The 20,399-nt window shown below is 39.6% G+C and overlaps 1 protein-coding gene across 5 annotated transcripts in view; it reads right to left on the bottom strand.

Annotated features, from left to right (window-relative positions):
- The window catches only part of ICA1 (islet cell autoantigen 1), a 72,923-nt gene extending 52,755 nt beyond the window's left edge, over positions 1 to 20,168 (bottom strand). For 2 of the 5 annotated variants that reach the window (XM_054192265.1, XM_054192266.1), the window contains exons 1-6: positions 19,781 to 19,969; positions 9,144 to 9,190; positions 7,333 to 7,370; positions 4,591 to 4,762; positions 2,565 to 2,637; positions 655 to 778 (exon numbers count right to left, since the gene is read on the bottom strand). In XM_054192265.1, coding sequence (XP_054048240.1) covers positions 655 to 778; positions 2,565 to 2,637; positions 4,591 to 4,762; positions 7,333 to 7,349 — 386 coding nt within the window. In that variant the 5' untranslated portion in view covers positions 7,350 to 7,370; positions 9,144 to 9,190; positions 19,781 to 19,969. Of the gene's footprint in view, positions 1 to 654; positions 779 to 2,564; positions 2,638 to 4,590; positions 4,763 to 7,332; positions 7,371 to 9,143; positions 9,191 to 19,780 lie in introns of all 5 variants that reach the window. The other 3 variants (XM_054192268.1, XM_054192267.1, XM_054192270.1) reach the window with 3 other exon arrangements.
- Positions 20,169 to 20,399: the final 231 nt, after the last annotated feature.

The following is a 20,399-nucleotide window of genomic DNA, read 5'->3' as shown; positions in this document are numbered from 1 at the left end:
AGACATCAAGGGCTCCAGGTAACAGCATGTGTTTGTGTGTATGTGCGTCCCTCCATATTCCTTACCTTTTACTGATTTGCTTCTCTCCAACCTACTGGAGATCTAGCATCTTCTCCTGGGGAACTTCATGGTGTACGGTTAAAGCAGAAAACGGCATCCAGGCTCGTTATTTTTCCTCTGTCTACTTGAGGTATGAGATTCCATGGCCCAGAAAAAGGCATTCCCTTACCCATTTCCCTGCCCTCACAGGACTCAGCCACCACTACAACAGGCCTGATGGAGCATTTCTCTGCAGAGTGAGAAGTGCCACCAAGCATGAGAAGGACCTGATGTCAACTCCTTTACAACCCCACTGCTAGAGAGGCCATGCAGATGCACCTGTACACCTTTACAACTGCTGAGCTGAACAGGCATGGGGTGGGGATCTGGAAATACACAGACATAGTACGTCCATAAGACAAAAAACAGGATCAAGCAAAACTACACAGAGCAAGCCAGTAATGCCAATACTACAGCAGGTTTGGTCGATAATAACTTTCATATAATTTGGCTCCTCAACACATTTCAAATGGCAAAATTAATTATGCCAACAGTGAATCAACTACCATTATCTCACGTACTTTGTAAATCGGACAGTAATTCTGACACATATACCTTTGCTGAGATGAAAAGCAGAGGGCCTTTCCTGTGGCTTGCATCATTTTTCCTGCTCTTGTTTTATCCTGAGAACCTTGTGATCGAAGAAATTTCCCCAATTCATTTTCTTCCTGAGACAGAACTAACAGAAAATAAATGAGTGGTCAAACACGTTATTTAATAGGATGTTAACAACTTAAAAAATGGACTAATATCAAATAAGTAAGTCCCTCTAAATGCAAGCAGCACAGCAAAAATAAATAATCTCATGGAATTCCTGCATTTATTAATCAGAAGATCTGATTCATTTGAGACATTTGTTGATAGGTTTGCTGTAGTTAACAAGAATCACAAAATTCCATCAGTGCTGAAAGACACTAGGAGAAACGTGCTATTTCTTTCTTGAACAAAAGAATTACATTGGTTAGATTACACAAAGGGCCCAATCTTGATTACAATATCTTTTTGGTCTTTTTTTTTGTTGTTGTTTTTGGGTTTTTTTAATCCTTTTTTGACACCTGGACTGCCTCAGCTGATCCTTGGTAGCATACTTTCACTGAAGCTACTTCTGAGTTATACTACCCAAAGCTCATTCACTTGCTTTTCTCTTGCTCTCCATTTTTCATGCTTGACTACAGAACTGAATTTTTCATGTGAAAAATCTTGTACTTCACTGTAAAGAACATTAATTTTCAAATTACTTTGCAGGATTATTTTACAGCTTTAACATTCTACACAATTAAAACACTATTTTTAAATGTATATTTCAAATATCTGAAATATTTCTATTTCAAATTAACTGTTTGTTTTTTAAACAAGAAAATGAAGAAAAAAAAAAGTGTTTTTACACTAACTTGTTGACTACTTCCAAACTGGGACCATGAGCCTTCATGATCTCACATCCTTACAAAAACATTTCATTATGGCCTCATCTTAATCTTCCAAAGCGGCTGTCTCCTACAGTACCAATTTCTTCCCACTATCAATAGGGAGAATGGACTAATATAATGAAAGAAGATCTCTTGAAGTCCTCTTGTCATTTTTCCAAATGTTGACAGTCCAATCCAATGTAGACTTATAGCATAGTCTGGTAGAACATGCTGCATGCACATCTTTGCATCAGGGGTTTCACCTGCTACTGTGCAATGCTTCTTGAACTCAATAAACTACTGTTCTGTACTCTAATATACCTCCACAACCTGAAACATCATCCCCATCTCTCTTTGGACAGGCAAAATAAAAAGGAAAGACTGAAGAAAATATGGACAATATTCCACAAAAGAAAGTAAACTGAAAGATGTCTCCAAAGCTGGATTCTCTTTTCTAGGCCAGAAATCACAGCAGCAGAGAATCAAACAATATTGATTGCAGAGAACCTTTAGAGGTCATTTAATATAACCTGATGTTTGAAAGTTCCCAAATGAGGTTCCTGTCTCTCACTAATGACTGCCACGGATTACTGTACACCTGTTACAGCCAAGTCAGCAATATCAAATTCATTGCAATAGCATGGGTTACTTAATTATAAAACTATTAATAAGCCAAATATTCTTCATAGCCAATCCTGAGTAAAAACAAAACAAAACAAAAACCCAGTTCAGAACAGTGTTAGCATCTCTAAGACAGTACGCTTCTGAATTTAAATAGGCCAAGCAAGTAATGGAAAAACCACTTAAAAAAACGCAAGCTTTTTCTCCATAATTATTGCTACCTCTCACTGCATAATATCAAATACAGAACTTAAGAACTGGGAGATCTTCAAGCAAATAAGCAAGTCTGCCTTTATCTGTCTGCAAAGAATGTTATCTTTATTTTTAACTAGAATGAAACTAGTAGCTCCTCATTTTCACTTCTACTTTCTCACTTGTTCAATGATTCTGAATGCAGACCTCCTTATCACTCTAGCTACTGTATTTGATCATACTTACAACAAATCCTTTTTTGATACAGTTCAATTGCTTTCAGCAACTCCATACATGTTCTCTGAATAGAATGGAATAGCTGAAATTGAAACAAAATACACACAAAAAATATGTAAGTGTATGCAAGAAACACTGACATTAAAGCACAAGAAAGAGCCGAATTTTTTGTAGAAATTAATAGGGGTCACTATTTTCTTCTTGAACAATGACTAATCTTTCCAGCTTGAAAGTAATTTTTCCTTATCAATTGTGCTTTACTTTCACTTAAGTTTCACTGAAACTACAGACAGACCAATCATGTTACAAAAGGAAAATAAAGACAAAAACAATTTTGGAAACAGATCTATACTAAACAGCTGATAGTTAACCAAACCACTCCTGTTGGGGTTTTTTTTTTAGTTGGTATTTTTGACACATATGAAGATGTACAGATCTTTGTTCTTAAAAAAACCTCACAGTAGAGCAAAAGGTTATCAAAATGTCTGTCATGTTCATCATGCGTGGCAATGTGCATACTGAATTTTTAATACTGCAAAGTCTAGTGGAACAAACTTGCATGGGTATGCCAACATAGAAAGTTATTGATTTAAACTGAACTTTCTATGGGCATAGCTGCGGTTTTCTAATGAAATTTATAAAGCAGCAGTTTCCAAAGGAAGTAGAGGGGAAAAAAAAGCCAGTCTTGATGAAGATTGGAGATAATTTCTAGGAAATTACTACTCTTTCTGTCTGCCCATCTAAAACCTCCAATCTGTAACTTAAACTCCACTGTATCAAGCATTACACAAATATATGCAAAATGGACTACTGGCACAGCAACTGTCTTCCTTCGCATCTGCTGACTTCCTGTACACTTACATGGGTCTTGTCTTTCAAACTCACTTGCAGTTGAGAAGCTGTCCAAGCGAAAACATGCTTACAGTTTTTTATCCAGTAAACATAAGTCTCCCTATTTCCAATCCCAGCTAAGCTAACAAAGCGCCCTTCCTGATGAATCTGCCACACCGTAAGTATGGAGGAACTCAGGTATACGTTTATAAAATACTGTTCCATCCTTCCAGCTTGTTTTACATCATTGCTCTTGATTTATAACCCATCATGAAGATCCCATAGCTATAATCATCACATTGTAAATTATCAGTATTATAGCTAGAACTACAAAGATTTGTTGTAAAACAGCCTCTTGTATTTCAGCAAAAAGGCAAATAAACTGAGAATCCTAAATCAACAATTTTCCGAGAAACTGCAAGAAAACCAGTAAGGCAAAACCTTTACCTTTATGTAACAAAACAATACTGATAAAAATTACTGGACGCTAACTTGATTTTTACACTTCTGAAGTCCATTCTCTATCTTTTGCTTTGTGTTAAAGTTGTTCAAGCTCTTCAATTTGGAGAGTCTTAATGTTTTTTTTTCCAGTGGGGTTGAGGATACTGACAGTAGGACTGTATTTGTCACACAGCAGGATTCCTTCTCTTGGTTACACTTTACAGACTTTCAGAAGCTTCTTTGGTCATGTCAAAACCCACTTAATCTGCCCAAAAGCTCCAGAGAGCAGAGCGCACTATGCACCTTGCTCCTTCTTGGTATATTGCATGTTTTTCTGGTATATGTGGTATTTTATAACTGTATAAAGAATGTCATTTGTATATTCTATAGAATATTAATTAAAAAAATAATATCTTAAAGTGATATAAGCAAAGGATAAGAATGACTCATATAACTACAAAGGACAATCTCCTATTCCCCCCTGCCAACAAAAAAAACCCCAAAAAACAACCTGCCCGCAAAACCTGAAAATAGATACAAGAAATATTAGGTTCTAAATAAAGTTTGAGGTACATGGGTTTTTGTGTTACAAAATGCCGCCATTATTTACATAGGTACTTTTGTCAAAAATTGGAAAAAATATTACAAGAAAATAATGACAAAAGTGCATATACATTATTATATATACTATGTGTTCACATATCAGAGGATTGATAGAAATGAATAGAATACAGAGAATACACATTATGTGGACATTACAAACCTCTAGTTTTGCGTCCAGATCTGCATCTGAAGCCACAACATGTTCATCTTCCTTTTTTCCTGTTACTTTTATAAGGGTTTGTTTTGTTTTCCAGTATTTCTGTTGCATTTTATTAACCACAGATTTTTCTTGGCTTTGAGCATATTGGTCATAAAATTCCCTTGGATAATTGCTAGAATATTAAGAAACGAAATTACAAAACTTCAACAGAATGCTTAAAAAAATAAGTCTAATACGCTAGATTAATAAATGTCCATTAAGAATATTGCATTTGCATGCAGACACATATATTCTAAGATACATTTCCTCATTATGCATTAATAACAAGGCAATTAAATTAGTACTATATTTCTCATCCAACTTTGGAAAATAATACACAGCTTTCAAGTTGAATGTCTTTAGCATGTAGTACTGCCAAATAATCAGCTGCAAAGAATTCTTCCCAATGCATTACAGAATGATTTATAGCCTGTGGAATTAACTTTTTACTTTTATGTAACTAGTAGGAGAGTTTCAAGTGAACAAATGAACTAGCAGAGTTGCATAAACAGGTAGCAATTTTCATGCAATTTCAGCAGTGTTAGGATGTCACAAAGATCATTTTATGAATGGAACTTGACCACTTCTTGCCCTCCCTTTTCTACAATTGAATAATAAACAATTAGATGAACACTCATCTCTTTTGAGGATGCTATGTGCAAGATAGATAGCTCACATCTTTATGCAACGACTACATGACAACTGTGGGTGCCTAACAGGTAATCTCTTTTTGAAGGGTTATTTTCTACTGACAGATGCTTCTGCATTCCTCTAGCAGACCTAATAAAAAGTGCAATCTAAAGACAAACTCCAGATTTCACAATATTTAGACCATATGAAGATGGTTTAATAAAAAATTTAGCCTTAAAATGAAATCTTGATCTCTTTCAGGAAGAGTTATTCCATTATTAATTTCTGCAACAGTACATGCCCTTTCCCCTACATCTATATAAAGAAAGCTGCAGTGATTTTGCAAAAATCTTTAGAAGCAAACAGTTGCTAAAACTCACTATATGAAATACTCCAGGAAAATTAAAAAGGTTGAGTTTATTTTGAAAAAAAGATGCCCTCCACTTGTGAAGTGACAAACTATGGGATACTGAGATCCTACCCACAGTTCACACAACGTGCACAGCTCAGGGATGCTACCCCAAGAGGTCCTCAGATCTCACATACACACCAATTCGCATACTGAGACACACAGATATATATACTTGCTATGAAATACTATGGCCATTCTGAAACAGCAAGCCATTGGTACAGGTGCTCCCCAAAAGGGTGGCACACCCACCCTACACAGTCACCAGTGACACAGTTTAACCTGAAAAGTAAGTTTGTTTCCCTAGGTTTTGTTACTTGTTTTAGTTATTTTTAGTCAATGATTTAGGAGACAGCACCTTTATCACCAAAGAGATGGTAAGAAACTAAACTAGAAGTGAGCAAGGACAAAATTCAAAATGGACTCACACACAGCACTTCTTGGCTTCTTCCCCAAACTTTAACAGCAAAGATATTCACCCATTTAATTCTACCCAAACATTAGTTCCAAAAGTCTAATTTATTAATTAAAATGAAAATATAGGCCTTTTTGGTGCTATAGCACAAAATAAACAACACATGCAAAACACACCACGTTTCATGTGGAATTCTGCACAAACAAACCATTACGCACTCTGACAACAAGACAGCCTCTCAAGTTAGGTAAAGCCTATATTGACTTGATATATGCTGCACCTTTGAAAGACAAAATCTACAACCTCTAATAAGTAACAGTAAGATGCCCCTGCATTATGAGAAAATACTAGAGCTTAATAAAAACAGCATTACTTTAAAAATAATTAAAAAAAAAAAATCAAACCGCTCACAAGGCAGTAAAAAGACCTCAGCTGTCTGGCTAGTTGTGTGCTTTAACTTGTGCTACAGCTGTGCAAATAACTGATATCTGAGTTCAATGATCAAGTGAAGAAAACACCATAATTCATCTGATGTCAACCAGCCTCGATATCTACCTCACTTGAGGTCACTAGAAATTCTGGGGAGATGGTGGCAGGAATAATGAGTTATTAATATGAGGTCACCAAAAACAAAAATTAAAAAAAATACTGGGATTGATACAGATTCCTGAATAACAGACTGATAAACCAACTGAAGGAATACAGGAATATAACCTTACCACTACAGACAAATTCAGCTTCTAATGTCATTTGGAGAATTTACTGTCTCCTGTTTATGTTTAGGATAACAAATGATTTATAATCACATTACCAAAATATTCGTTGGACAATTTTTACTGGTAGATGCTTGTCAATACCTTTAAAAATCTATTTTGTGTCAAGCAATCATGGACATATTTAGGTTTTGTTAAGCAATCAAAAAATATAACTAAAACAGGGATGTACTTTATTCTGAAGTTGTCGACCACAGATAAACCTCTTGGAATATGACAGTTCATATACTTATTTCCATTTAGCAGGAAACTGATAACATATGCTATTTTTCCATCTAGTCATTTCACTTGTTTTTCCATTCTTTGGCAGTTTTTCATTTTGTATTTTTATTCTTTTTGAACAGAATGTCTACCAGTGACTTCGTATAAATACTAGATGCCAGAACATAATGTGTGATAAGACTCAGGCAGTGACAAATCAACATGCCAAACACCATTAGCTCTTTAGAAGAAGAAAAAATTATCAAAGTACTTACTACTTATGACCTTCCATGTTTCTTGTTTTCTTCAGACACTGAAATAAAATAAGAAATTATCTGTTATTTTCTTTAAAATGCAATTTTCAAGTTAGACACTAGAAACCCTCTACCTTTTCACAGAGAAAATTACTATATTGTAGCATCTTGTTTACCGTGTTATGACAGAAAGCTTTTCAATCTGTGGACCAAATGCTTTCCTTATGTAACACACAATTCTCACTTAAATCCATGACAAACACCATTAAGTGGTATCACTGATGTTGCCAATTATTATATGTTAGCAAGTTTTCCAGGCAAAAGCAAGTTTACCTGGCATAAATTCAGTGACTTTTGATGAGGCAAGCCAAAATTGTCCATGCTAGGCATCTTTCTCGGTTGGGTTTTTTCCCCCCAAAGTTTTAGCCACAACACAGTTCAGCAACTTTTTTTTTTGTCCATGTCCCACTGATCTATTTTTTAGAAACACTAGCTACATCACCTCTTGAGCCACGGATGTGAAATTTAACCAACAGGTGGTTTTTCTATGAAGGACACCTCAGTTCCTGAGGATAGAATATGATCTGAATGCTTTTGTATTTTAGATTTTCTAAGTTAATACCTCCAGTTTGGATACTCAAGTCTCCTGCTATACATTGAGCTGACTAGATGGCACGCACATCACTTCCCACTGGTAACTGAGCACACTCCTTCCAGGCTAAATTTACAAGCGAAGCCAGACACTCCTTATAAACAACAAGCACCTGGCTTCTCCTCTGCTGCTTTCAGAAAGGACTCTATTCTCCAGCACACAGCCAGCATGCAAATGGAGACACTGCACCATGACTACAGATGAAACCAAAAAGGAGCTGGCCAGATGGTGCTGCCGGGAAACGGCAGGTAAAACCAGGCACAGAAGGAACACACCAACAGGTTGCCCTAAGAAATGAAGCTGATTGACTGAGAAAACAGTAATGGAAAAAGCAGCTAGGAAGGTAATGGTGCTGAAACTGAACTTTGGCACTAATCTGGGCGAGAGAGAAAAGGGGCTGCAAGGGGAAGACGTGACACTGGAAACACATCTAGCATGGTGCTGCTGACAGACAGTATGATTAGCACTGGAGCGGCAAAGGGACTGGAACAGATTGCAGGAACCTGAACCAGGGAATGCAAACAACCTGAGTGCTTCCTGCAACTGTGAAGCACACACACTTCCATTTGGAGCCGAATGGAGCCAAATCCCAGATTTCCAATTCTAGCCTCTCTACTGTCAGCACCTGTGAAACTTTCTGGCAAAGTTCCATGAGATGCTGTAAGATCATATCAGAGCAGGAAATTTTCCTGAACTGGAATTTTTTGTGAAGTGCTCATAAGCACTGTAGGAGAGACCATGAGAAAATTCATAACCTTGTCTTCAGAGCAGAGTCTAAATGTAAAGCCCAACAGACAAACAACAAGGAAGAAAGAACTGTTTCAGACTGCTCTTTGCGTTATAGCACCACTGAGTCAGAAATATATAGAATGGACAGCATCAGTCATGGTTTTGCTGTAATTTCTAGAGCCATAAGGCACATGCAGAATTAACTCCAGTTTTCTAACATCTTTATGCTTGACTTCACTGTTTTAATACTGGTCCTCCTTAAGTCAACTTTGGGTGTGCGCGAGTGAGATAAGAATACAGGATTTAGCTTGTATACACGTCCATGACTCAGTTACTCAGCAGCACACTTGGTTTGACAGGATGCAAACAGCCTATCTAGATGGAACAACATGCATATTACATGGAACAAAGCGTAAATGACCAGCACAGGGAACAGGTCTGAGGCACTGACCTTACACACTGTACATGTCCACCTGTCTCTCCTGGAAATCAATGTCCCTAAAAAGAAAAAAAAAGAAAAATATATCAGGGTCATGGTAAAACAGTTCTCATTTGCAAGCATAGCTCACATTCTTTCCTCCTAAACATCTGACCTTATATTTCAACTGGGATCTTCTTGGTTATACTCTTTTAAGTCCTCCATAGCAACCCTATGCCCTTAAGATATCATTTGTGGGGATTTTTTAGTTCAATGTCAGGACTGTATGACAGCTATTAGGACAGTGTTTTCATGGTATGAAAACAAGGGCATGTATTCCCTATCCTGCTGTGTGACATAATGGCATTTGAGGTGTTTGAGGCTACAAGACCTGCTGGCATAATGTTGTATGGCCGAATAGGTTGGAAGGAAGGAAAAGTGGGGTCATACCTACACTGCCTGCTGGAAATGGCTCCTGGCATGTGGTATCACTCAAAATGTGTCAGGAGAGAGAACGGTTCCAGAGAGCTCCAGGTGATATAGACAAAAACCATGCCAGGAAGACTGCAGCAATTAAACAGCAGGAATAAGCAGCAGCCCAGTGTGATTGGTTTAATACAGAGGACCTTCCACATGAATGGTTTAAATGGGCAGCAGAATAACACTGCACCACGACCACTGTAGTTACACAAAAAGAACAAAAAAACCCCAACCAAGAAAAAAAAAAAGAGCACAGCATGTTTTCTAAAAGTTATCTACAATATTTTCAGCTTTTAGTCATATTATTTTCATTCATAGCCAAAACTTTTAACATTAACAGTTTTCATTCTTCAGATACTGCTACATGTACAACGTAAACTGTCCCTGCAGTCATTTAACGTGTTGTTACTGTCTACTCCAAGTCCAGGAACGAAAGAGGGTTAAGATATTGGTTCAACTGTAACAAACAACATTATTAAAAGCATCTGGGATAGCTGAAAGTGCTGAGATTTTATAAAGATATCCCAAAGTCATAAGTTTAACCAAAAAAAGTGGGAGATGTTAAGAAAAGGGGACTGGAAACAGCCTAGGGAACTATCAAGGAATTAAAAGGAACACTTCATAACAAAGAATCCCCACAGTTGTGAAACACTGGCCCTGAGGCTGCAGAGAGAGACCAAGAAATGAACACGAAGCCTTTGACTACTTTAGGGTTTGAACTCTGTTATGCTTTCAAAGAACAAGACATAAATGTCCCACAGAGAAGTAACAAGAGAGTTGCTCTGCCAAAGCTGACTACAATGGAAGCACATGACACTAACTAGACTCCACCAATACCTTCCCCAAAGACTGCAGTCAAACTTAAAATTAACCTATGTCATCATACAGTTTTATAGCTAAAAGCAAGCATAATTTGCCACAAGGAGCTGATGTAAGGGACTTTATTTTTCTTTTTTCTTCCCAGTGTATTAAGACTAAAAAAAAAGTTCCAAGGAATAATATTATGCTGACACTGATTAAAAAAATAATAGCATTCACCACCCCATCGGAAAGCATTTGTATCAGAAAGTTTCCATTACCTTTGATGATAAAGAGTTACACAACACTTGTGATCTCTGTGACAGACAGCCTTTATCTTAGCTAACAAAAGCTAGGGATACTATAGACAATAGTGGGAGGGGGAGCGGAGGAAGGAAACACAGGTGCTCTAGAGCATGCTGGGGAAAGCATTGCTATATTATAGCTGACTGTAGCCAAATTCACATTTATTGCTGCACAGTGCTGGATTTGAGGTTTCCTGAAGTCCACACACAGCTCCAGTAATTCTGCAAGTGCTTCCCAGCGTTTTGAGACAGACAGATGCTACCTCAGTTTCAGCATTAAACCTGAGCTGGCCCTATTCATAACAAGTCTGCCCAGAACACAAGGGCCCAGAGTGCCGAAACATCCATCTCCATACAGAGCCAGCTGGGTTCATAAGCAACGCCAAACCCTTGAAAAATCCCTAGCGGGCCCTCTGAGGAGCCATCAAGAAGCCTCAGCATCACTTTCCACAAACCTCCCTGTTTGCAGAGTGACACCAGAGAGGACTAGGACAGCCTATCGGCCTGGACACCGTGAAATACAGCCAAACTGCTTCTAGACTCAGCCTGGCTTCAGAAGTGGTTCAGCTGCATTCACGCAGTGCTCTGACACAGCTAACAAGACATGCTGGAACCAGGACGGCCCTGCAAACAGCCAACTATGGCACCTCTGCATCTGTGGCAGAGTTTATTTGGGTTGTAGACTATTTACCCACAAATTATTCCCACAGGTAGCCAAAATAGCTGGAATGCACACAGAACTTCATAATATTTCTGGCACACTGCACCATCCTGTTTTCCTACTGAGATTTTTTATTAGCCATGATGGTGGAATGGAACTTGATGGGAGGGCACCCTCATTAGTGAATGGCATTTCTATTCCTGTGGAAAAGTCCACTGATTCTGTGTATTCTCCAAGACCATTTGAATACACCATCTACATTCTTCTGTGCAAAAAGAAAAATGCTATTGTGGTGTTTTGAGCGATTTAAACTCCGGCATACCCTAGGCTTACCTTCCAGCTCATGCTCTATACAACATTTACACACACTTGCTTCTCTTTTTTAGCTTTATCGTACTTTGTTGCAGCTTTTCCACAAGCTGAACAATTTTATACAGGTAGCATCTGAATATTATTCATAAGAAAAGGACAGTAGGAGTCCCTTCTCTCCAACAGCTAAATTGATAATAAACGATTCTGTATATCATTAGTCACGATAGTTTTTCTTTTCCAGTGAGTGTAAATATAAGAAGTGTCATGTGTCAAGGTAAAATTCAGATCTTAACGCTCTCCTAGGTTATGGGGAAATCAATTAAAAGCAAATATGTTTTCCCCTAATTCAAATATCTGCCCTTGGCTGAGCATTGGTTACACAGCTCTGACTGTGCTCTTAACAGCTTAGCCAACAGATCCTATAGTAGAAAGCAGGAAGCAACCAGAGACAGCAAACAGGAATCTTTTAAACTGTGAAGACTGTATCTAAAACAAACTGTTGATCTAATCACAACTTCTCAGAAACAAGAAATGAGCTGAAATCCTTGCAAAAACGTTACAAATGCTGATCTACAGATCAAATGTAACATCCAAAGATGACCTGCCATGGTTATGTAGGAAGGCAGTAGATTGAACAACATTCTGCTGAGATGCATCCGGAAACAACAAAAGGAACCGAATGAGAAGCGGAGCAGAATTCAGCGCGCCTTATGTGAAAGTAGTGTTCATCAAAAAAGACACAGAAGGGTCTGTGCTTTCACTGATAGCACTGTCCTCTCAGTTTACGATCCTTTCAAAGCAGCAAATACGTTTTGACGGTCTTCAAATCCCAACAGACTCTGCACCTTAAAAATCCTGCAACTTTTAACTTCAAGTATGGCAGAATCATGCATTGCATTTGATTTACTTAATATAACACTGTGGGCTTTTTTAAATTAATAATCTTCCAAGAAACTTTTAATACAGAAATAGTAGATTGGTACTAAGTAACAAAAAATAAGAAGAATTTTAAGGACTTCTATCTCTAACAGTTAAGAGTGATAGTTTCATTTATGTAAAATACTCTGAAGCGAAGAAAGTGTGCTTAGGTGAGGGAATCAATGCCATCTGTGCCTCTTCAACAGCTCTTGGCTGACAACCTGTCTCCCCCACTCTGCTCCCTGGAAGCTGTCATCAAACTGAATTAAGTAAATGGGCCTCCAAAGCAAGAAGCAGTCTCACTGCAAGATGAAGATTAGGCAGGGCACAGTTATATCTTCTCTGGTCTGTCTACAAACACGTAGACCCAATCAGTCAGGAGCTTCAAACCACATTTCACTTCGCCTTTTCCGAGCAAAAGAGAACAGAGCAGCCTGTTTATCTGAATTATCTGTATTGTCAATGTAGGAAGAGAGCAAAAAACTGAAGTTTGGGTCTATGTAGGCATTCAGCATCACGATTATACACAGACTTACAAGCATTCCTATTCTCACTACATGAATAGCTACCACTGTAATTCAGCTAAAATGAATCTAGAGTTTAAGTTATATAAATATGACAAATTACAAGATTCAATTTTTCCTCTAAAGCTCTTAACACTCATCATTGATGTTCTAATCCTGGAGAATCATCCATGCTTAGCTTTAAATCCAGGAGTATTTTCATTCTGTTAGACTACTCACTGACACACTTGTTTATTAATTCAAAAAGTTTGCAGAATTGGTGTACAAGCACTGCATTAGCAGTTCCTTGCATCCACTACAACATTTCATCTATTCCTTTGTCTCAGACAGATCCACAGCGTTTTTTCTTGTCCTGGGAAACCTGTTTCTTACAGGTTATCCAAAACTTCTCAGAAGAAATATTGCAAACTTATAAGGGAGAAGCTGTATCAACAGAATTATTACTCTTTCAACCTATTTCAGGAGTTGACATCTAGAAAGAAGTTTCATACATTCTTAAAAGAAGCACAGGGGGAAACAGCATCTGTTATACTGAGAGGGACTCCTGCTATATTCATACACCTGTGAGGTGCTCAGGGGGAAAGAAATTCATGCTGTTTGACCCCAATTATTTAACTGTGGTGCCTAAATTACATTACAAGCATCTCAATACTAAGCCTCTGTACAGACAGTGAATAGAACCAACCTCCAAAGAGCAACTTTGAGCACCTGAACCAGAACCTCACCACTGTCCTCTGAGTGCACAGAAATGATGGTTTCAGCAGCACAAAACACCTGAACTACATGGATAAATCATGCAGTAAGAGCACTTCGCTTACAGCTGGGATTTCACGGGGGTCTGTTGAATTACTGGGGAAAAAAAAGATACAAGAGCATATTGAGTAACACATTGTGCTTAGGACACAGCCACATCGTGTAAGCCCACTGGAAGCAATTTTTGCTTTCAATGCAAGCACTTCTGGAACTAACATTTCTATACACAATTTCTTCTACTTCTTTCTCTTCTCTACTGGGGTTTATGAGAAACCCCAGCAAAGTTATTATGATTCTATAAAAAGATCATTTATTCCATTCCATTTATTCATTTGTCTTGATTCAGGCTGAGAGAGTTGGGGTTATTCAGTCTGGAGAAGAGAAGGCTCTGGGGAGACCTTATAGCAGTTTTCCAGTAACTAAAGGGGGCCTACAGAAAAGGTAGAGAGGGACTCTTTATGAGGGAGTGTAGTGATAAGCTGAGGGGTAACGGTTTTAAACTGAAAGAGGGGAGATTTAGATTAGATATTACGAAGAAATTATTTACTGTGAGGGTGGTGAGGTACTGGAACTGGTTGCTTAGAGAAGCTGTGGATGCTCCATCTCTGGAAGTGTTCAAGGTCAGGCTGGATGGGGCTTTGAGCAACCTGGTCTAGTGGAAGATGGTCCCTGCCCAGAGCAGGGGGGTTGAAACTAGATGATCTTTAAGGTCCCTTCCAACTCTAACCATTCCATGATTCCATGATTCTTCATGGGTTCAAAAAACCAAAGAGAAATATTAAAACCAAAACTCAACATGCAGAAAAAACCCAAACACGTACTGAAAACAACAAGTATCAGAGGAATCCAAGTCTGTTTTCCAAGGAGGTAGTTTGAACCAATACAATCCTCCCTTTCCGTTCTTTTTCAGGCTAGTTAAATTGTGTGGAGAACAAACCACAGTAATACAAGCAGGCATCTTAAATGACTAAGACTGTGTGATTAAGGACTTGCACCATTAGAAACCATGCACAACGTATGAAGAAAACTGGATGGTTTGGGTGTTCTGTCATTTTGTAGCACCACCTAGGCACCTGTATGCAAAGAGTACATCCAACAAAATGAGCAGTAGTACTACTGACATTAAGTATATAATACCTGTCTTTCACGGAATTTTACACCAACTCTTAATACTTTCTATGCAGGGCAGATGACAAATAGCTACTACAGAGAGTACTTGATTTTATTCCAAAAGTACTTTACTTTATTCCAAAAACAATTATCATGCTTCTAATGTTTCAGAATACACAATTAGCATAAGAAATTATTCTCCTTAATTTCCTGGTGTAGTCTAAAGAGAGTATGATATCCAGGGTGCTGCTTCTTATGCTATCATTTAGTCTTTTATTTTTCTATTCCCGACTCTGATAAGTACAAATCGATAGAAGACAGTGGAAGATAAATAGAGCAAATTTGCACATTGCTCATTTAGACCTAGAACTTAAGAGTATCAATCCATCTGAACTGCACTTGTTTTTAGTACCCAAACAGTTAGAGGTAAGTTTTAGCCAACGTTAAAAAGCAGAAATTTGTCACTATGTCACCATGTTTTTTAAAATCTGTTTTTGCTCCCACGAACTACAAGGACCAAATCAAATGTTAATATTCCTCTCTCAAAAAAATGTTGTGTCTATTCAGTACTACATACTTGTCATACTATTCCAAAGACTATCAAGTCAAACTTACAGGCATTAGTGATCATCTTTCTAGAGTATAACATACATTGAAATGACACTTGGAGGTGAGGTGGGCTTTTTTTATTTTTTTTAGCAGTTGAATGACAAACTGCTAAAACCAGTGGTTTATCTCAAAAACACTGATAAGAAAGGCACATGTAGTGACAACATAGTACAGCTAGCCTCAGAATAAAATATTTTAAATAATGCTAGCAGACTCACAGTTGGAAGATTGATGAGCAAACAACAGTCCTTTCTAGGTAAGTTAACTTGCATGCAGAGCTTCATCATTTGCACAGACACAAATACTTAATTACACATAAAATTAATTTTAAATTCCTTTTTCAGATTATACTCATTTTTCAGCTGCTTATTGTGAAATAATATAAGAACAGCACATACTATCAGTTTGACTTCATGAAACATCTTTTACTTGACTACTAGTTTTCCACTTATGTTTGGGAAGAACGCTAAGCGAATGTCCTTTGGAAAGAACCAGGTAAATATCATAAGTACTATATGTGTTTTATGGAAAAATAATGTAAATATAAGTCATCAAGTGGCAGGTCTAACCTCACTCTGCAAATGAGCAAAGCTGGGGATATATGCAATCCAGTATTTAATCTCATTCTAAATGCAGACTTGCTTCTTTTCTCTGAAATGACTATCAAATTGTTGTGTAATATACATTTGTTCTCTTAGTTTAAAAAACAGTCATTTTAAACTTAGTAGTCAAATACTATTAAAGAAAATGCCATATGGAACACCTGCTGTGCATAGACTATAAAAGACAACACGAAGATGTTTTTTGTGACACATTCTACACATGATCAACCTAGAGTCTGAATCTTAGGAAACCTTCCCTTTGTAGAACTTATGAGAAGAGCAGGAGACGTACAAAAAAAAAATCCGGATATTCTTTTCAGACGTATACTATAATAAATATGGACAAATATGGTTTTAGAAGTTCAAACTAATGGCTGGCTTATTTAGATACCCGATTTGCTGACACAGTCAACACTCTCAAGTTTTTGACTCCCTCCTCCCTTTTCATCCATGCAGAAGCCAGGAAGCAATGCTACTATACCCGAGGAGAAACAACGCCGGGGGAGGGAACAGGGGAAAATAATTTTCTCTAGATTCCCTCAGGAGATCATTTCACATCCATGGATAAGAGACTTGATTAACAAAACAGTTTTAGCATGCACGGCAACAAGAATACAGGGTGATCTTTCGCTGCCCTTTGAGTAAACACCACGATCAATACAGGCTGTATGTTCTTGATAGATGCATAGTTCACTCAACTTTTACATCAGTGTTCCCAGATCCTGGCACACCAGCCGACTGTTCCTAGAGCAGCGGTGATCCCTATGAAGCTACTTGCAAGATGGACCTGAGTATTGTTTCCGTGACTCAGAACAGACAGTTCAGTTCCCAAGGTTGACGTAAGCAATTGCATAACCGGTCAAAATGCCCCTCGGTTTGCCATGGCTAACAATAGCCACAGGAAGAACTACCGTGAGACTATTATTACCAGCAACATGTAAAAGGTCAAATGTTTCTACCATTCTTGACTGCTTGGTTCTTTGTTTAACATTCATCACCCTCCAGGCTTTTGTATTTTTAATGCTTCTGCATCATGTGGCATAATTTTGTCTTTAGAGTGATTTTATGGTTGAGAAGTGGCAAAACATCTTGAAGAATCAACTACTTCAGAGCAACACTGTCGGAGGAGATTTTGAAAACAGTATTAAAAAGAGTCTTTGAAGACGTTTCTTGACTTTTAATTTAGCTGAGATACTAGCACATTTTTTTCTGCCAACTTGTACCAACAGCTTTCAACGCTAGTTTAAGAGTGAAAAGAGCTGTTATTATTCATTTCTTCCAGAAAAGGTTACTTGGGAATTCATCAGAACAATTTTGCAGCCCTGTAGAGTATGGATAACAGAGAAGAACAGGCAAGACAGGTGGGCTTGAACCTCTACTAAGGGGAACAAACCCAACCCTACAATAGGGTTCAACAGAAAATTTACTTTGCACTATGTGATTTCCTCTACGTACCAGTAATATAACCTTGTGAATGAAAAATGTTCAAGAAACCTTCCCCCTTCCACACAGTCTTAACTAGTCCTCTTAAACCTGCAAACCTCTCGTAATGTGCATATTTGAATCAACTCCCACAAACACAAAGGAAGAAATCACCAGTATCTAAGAAGTGCTTAATTATTTTTTAATTGAGAAGGTGGCAAATTCAAATTACCAGCATCTAACTTTTGAGTATGCTCTTGTTTGAACCTTTCTGGAAATAACAATGTTTCTCCTATGATGTTTTGACAGTAAAGAAACTTCAGAGGCTCTTTTAGCCCAAGGTTCCACAGCATTTAACTGCCACATCATCTTCCAGTAGAGCTTGCCACAGGAAAAATGTGACTGGTTATACCAGTTATGGCAGTTTACTACACAAAAGAAGATCTCTGTGGCTTTACATTAAATTCCTTCTTCTGTGGTATTAACATAAATCTTAAATCATAAAGTTACTCAGTTTAAACCAATAGGCTACCCTATTCAGAAAGCAGTATAAAAAATTGCTAATGTCTAAATAAGATGTTCCTGGACTTCATTTAAGTACTGCTAAGAACTGCAACTCCTAGATCACTGCCAGGCAGATCGCACTGTCAAGTGGTACTTCCATTCACTCCTTGGGAATCCTGGACAAAGTGGAAAAACAGTAGATTACCAGAAAAACCAGATGAAAGACCATAACCAAATGCAGCCTGCACTGCAGACTCCAAAAGCCAGCCTGCCATTTTCTCTGGCCAACACTTTGGAAAAGTGATCAAACACAGTTTTTTAACTTACAACAGCAGCCTTGCTAGACCAAAACAAGAGAACAGTTTATTTCCAAGAAGTCTGCTCTGGAACAAGAGCCAGCGCTGCTTTCTGAGACCCAAATTAAATAAAATCCATCCAGAAACTGAAAGAAAGATGATAACAGAATGAAACATGAGGGAAATAAAATACACCAACAAACAGGTGCTTCCTGTAAATAAACAGTCACCTTGGTTTAAAGCAAGGTTGCAGGCAGGGGCAAAATATTACAAACAACCAAACAGAAGAAACACTCCAAGCTTCAAAAATATCCACACAACATAACCTGGGGGTAGGAGGTTAAAGGATGTACCCCTGAGATTACACAATTTAGTTTCGCATTTATAAATCTGAACTAAGGCAAAACTAAATTACTGTTTTAAGAGGGTCCACGCAGGACCTTGAGCCTATCAGCACTACACAAAACAGCATGGAACAGGAGACTTATTTACATTTGGTGCTGAACATACACACAATGATACCAAGGAATGAAAAAGCACAGTGCCCTTCACCCTTTCCTCTCACTAAAAACCGACCTGATGTTTCAAGTAATTTTCCTTTTTTTCCTTCTTCTAAACGACTAGAACAGACAAACGACATTAATCTGCCAGGTGGATGGACGCAGGTCAAATCTGATTATCGAGATCAGCTTTCCACAAAATACAAGCTTTAAATAGGAAGTCTATATGGTTTTTTGGTTTTTTTTTTATTTTTTTATTCTGATTTCACTAGCTGTTAACGCCTGGGTGCCTGGTTTGATACCTTATCTTACCCCATGAAGCCCCGCCATCCCTCTTAACCCAGCCGGCCCCAAGCCCTCAGGTAAGAACAAGGGCCGCCGCCGCCCCCGAGCCCGGCCCTCGCCTCAGCCCAGAGCCTGGCAGCAGAGCCGGAACCCCGAAGGAGAACCGGCCGTTTCCCTCCCCGCTTCCAGCGGGCAGAGAGCCAGAGAGGATGTACGGCAGAGAGGGAGGCAGAAACGCATAAATACAATAATCATGGCGAGATAACCGCACAGCGGGGGGGGGGGGCGGGACGGGGACGACGACCACAAGGCAAAAAAGGAGGGGCAGATGCCATCTTGCGCCTCAGAAATTTCACCTCCGGGCAGGTCCGGCACCGGCTACACCCGTCGCCAAGCCCTGACGGGCCACCCGCGCCTCAGGCCTGGCCGCCGCGCCGCCTCCTTCCCCCCAAGAGGCGGGCGTGCAGCCCGCGGGGGAGGCGGCGCCCACCCGGGGCTGCCCGACACCGGCCGCGGCAGCTGCTGGCGGAACCCGTTTTCCTCGGCAGGCTCCGGCACCGAGCCTGGCGGGTCCCCGCTTCCCGCACTCACCTTGCCCGCGGCGGAGGGGAAGGGAGGGCCAAGCCGGAGGAGCCGCCGCCGCCGCCGCCCCTCCAGGTGTTCCAGCGCCGCCGGCGTCACAGCGGCGAACGGAGCCGCCTCTGCCGGCGCGGGCGGCCCCCGCAGCGGGGCGGAGCCGCCACCGCCCGCCTCAGCCCAGCCCCCGAGGCGGGAGGGCGGCGGCTGGCAGGTCCGCGGCCACCGGCTTCCTGGCGTTGGCCTCGGCCGGGCTGCGCTTCCTCCGCTTTCCCCGGCCGCGCTGTGCGAGAGGCCTGAGGGGAACGCGGCGGGAAGGTCTCCCCGGTTTTGGGGCCCTAATGGGGCTCTTCTCCCCGCTTCGTCCAAAACCCCGGGCCCTTCTCTGCAGCCCCAGCGTGCTGGGGACTGCAGGTATCCCACCAGGAGCGTCAAGGAAATATTGAAATGTTTTGGCTGCCGTATATAGGCAGTTGTCATGGAGGAAGTGGAAACTCGGGAGAAAAAGGCCCTGTGACGTAGCAGGCAGGTGTCAATATGGAGGGGGATCAGGAGAGCGCTGGTTTTGAGCCGGGGTCAGAAATGGGTCATTTGGGATTTTGTGTGAGCCATTTTGAGTAAAGAACTCTTGGAT

This window comes from Rissa tridactyla, chromosome 2 (assembly GCF_028500815.1).
Source record: "Rissa tridactyla isolate bRisTri1 chromosome 2, bRisTri1.patW.cur.20221130, whole genome shotgun sequence".
Taxonomy (NCBI): domain Eukaryota; kingdom Metazoa; phylum Chordata; class Aves; order Charadriiformes; family Laridae; genus Rissa; species Rissa tridactyla.
Note: the sequence above shows the minus strand (reverse complement) of the source record. Positions and strands in the feature narration are given on the sequence as shown.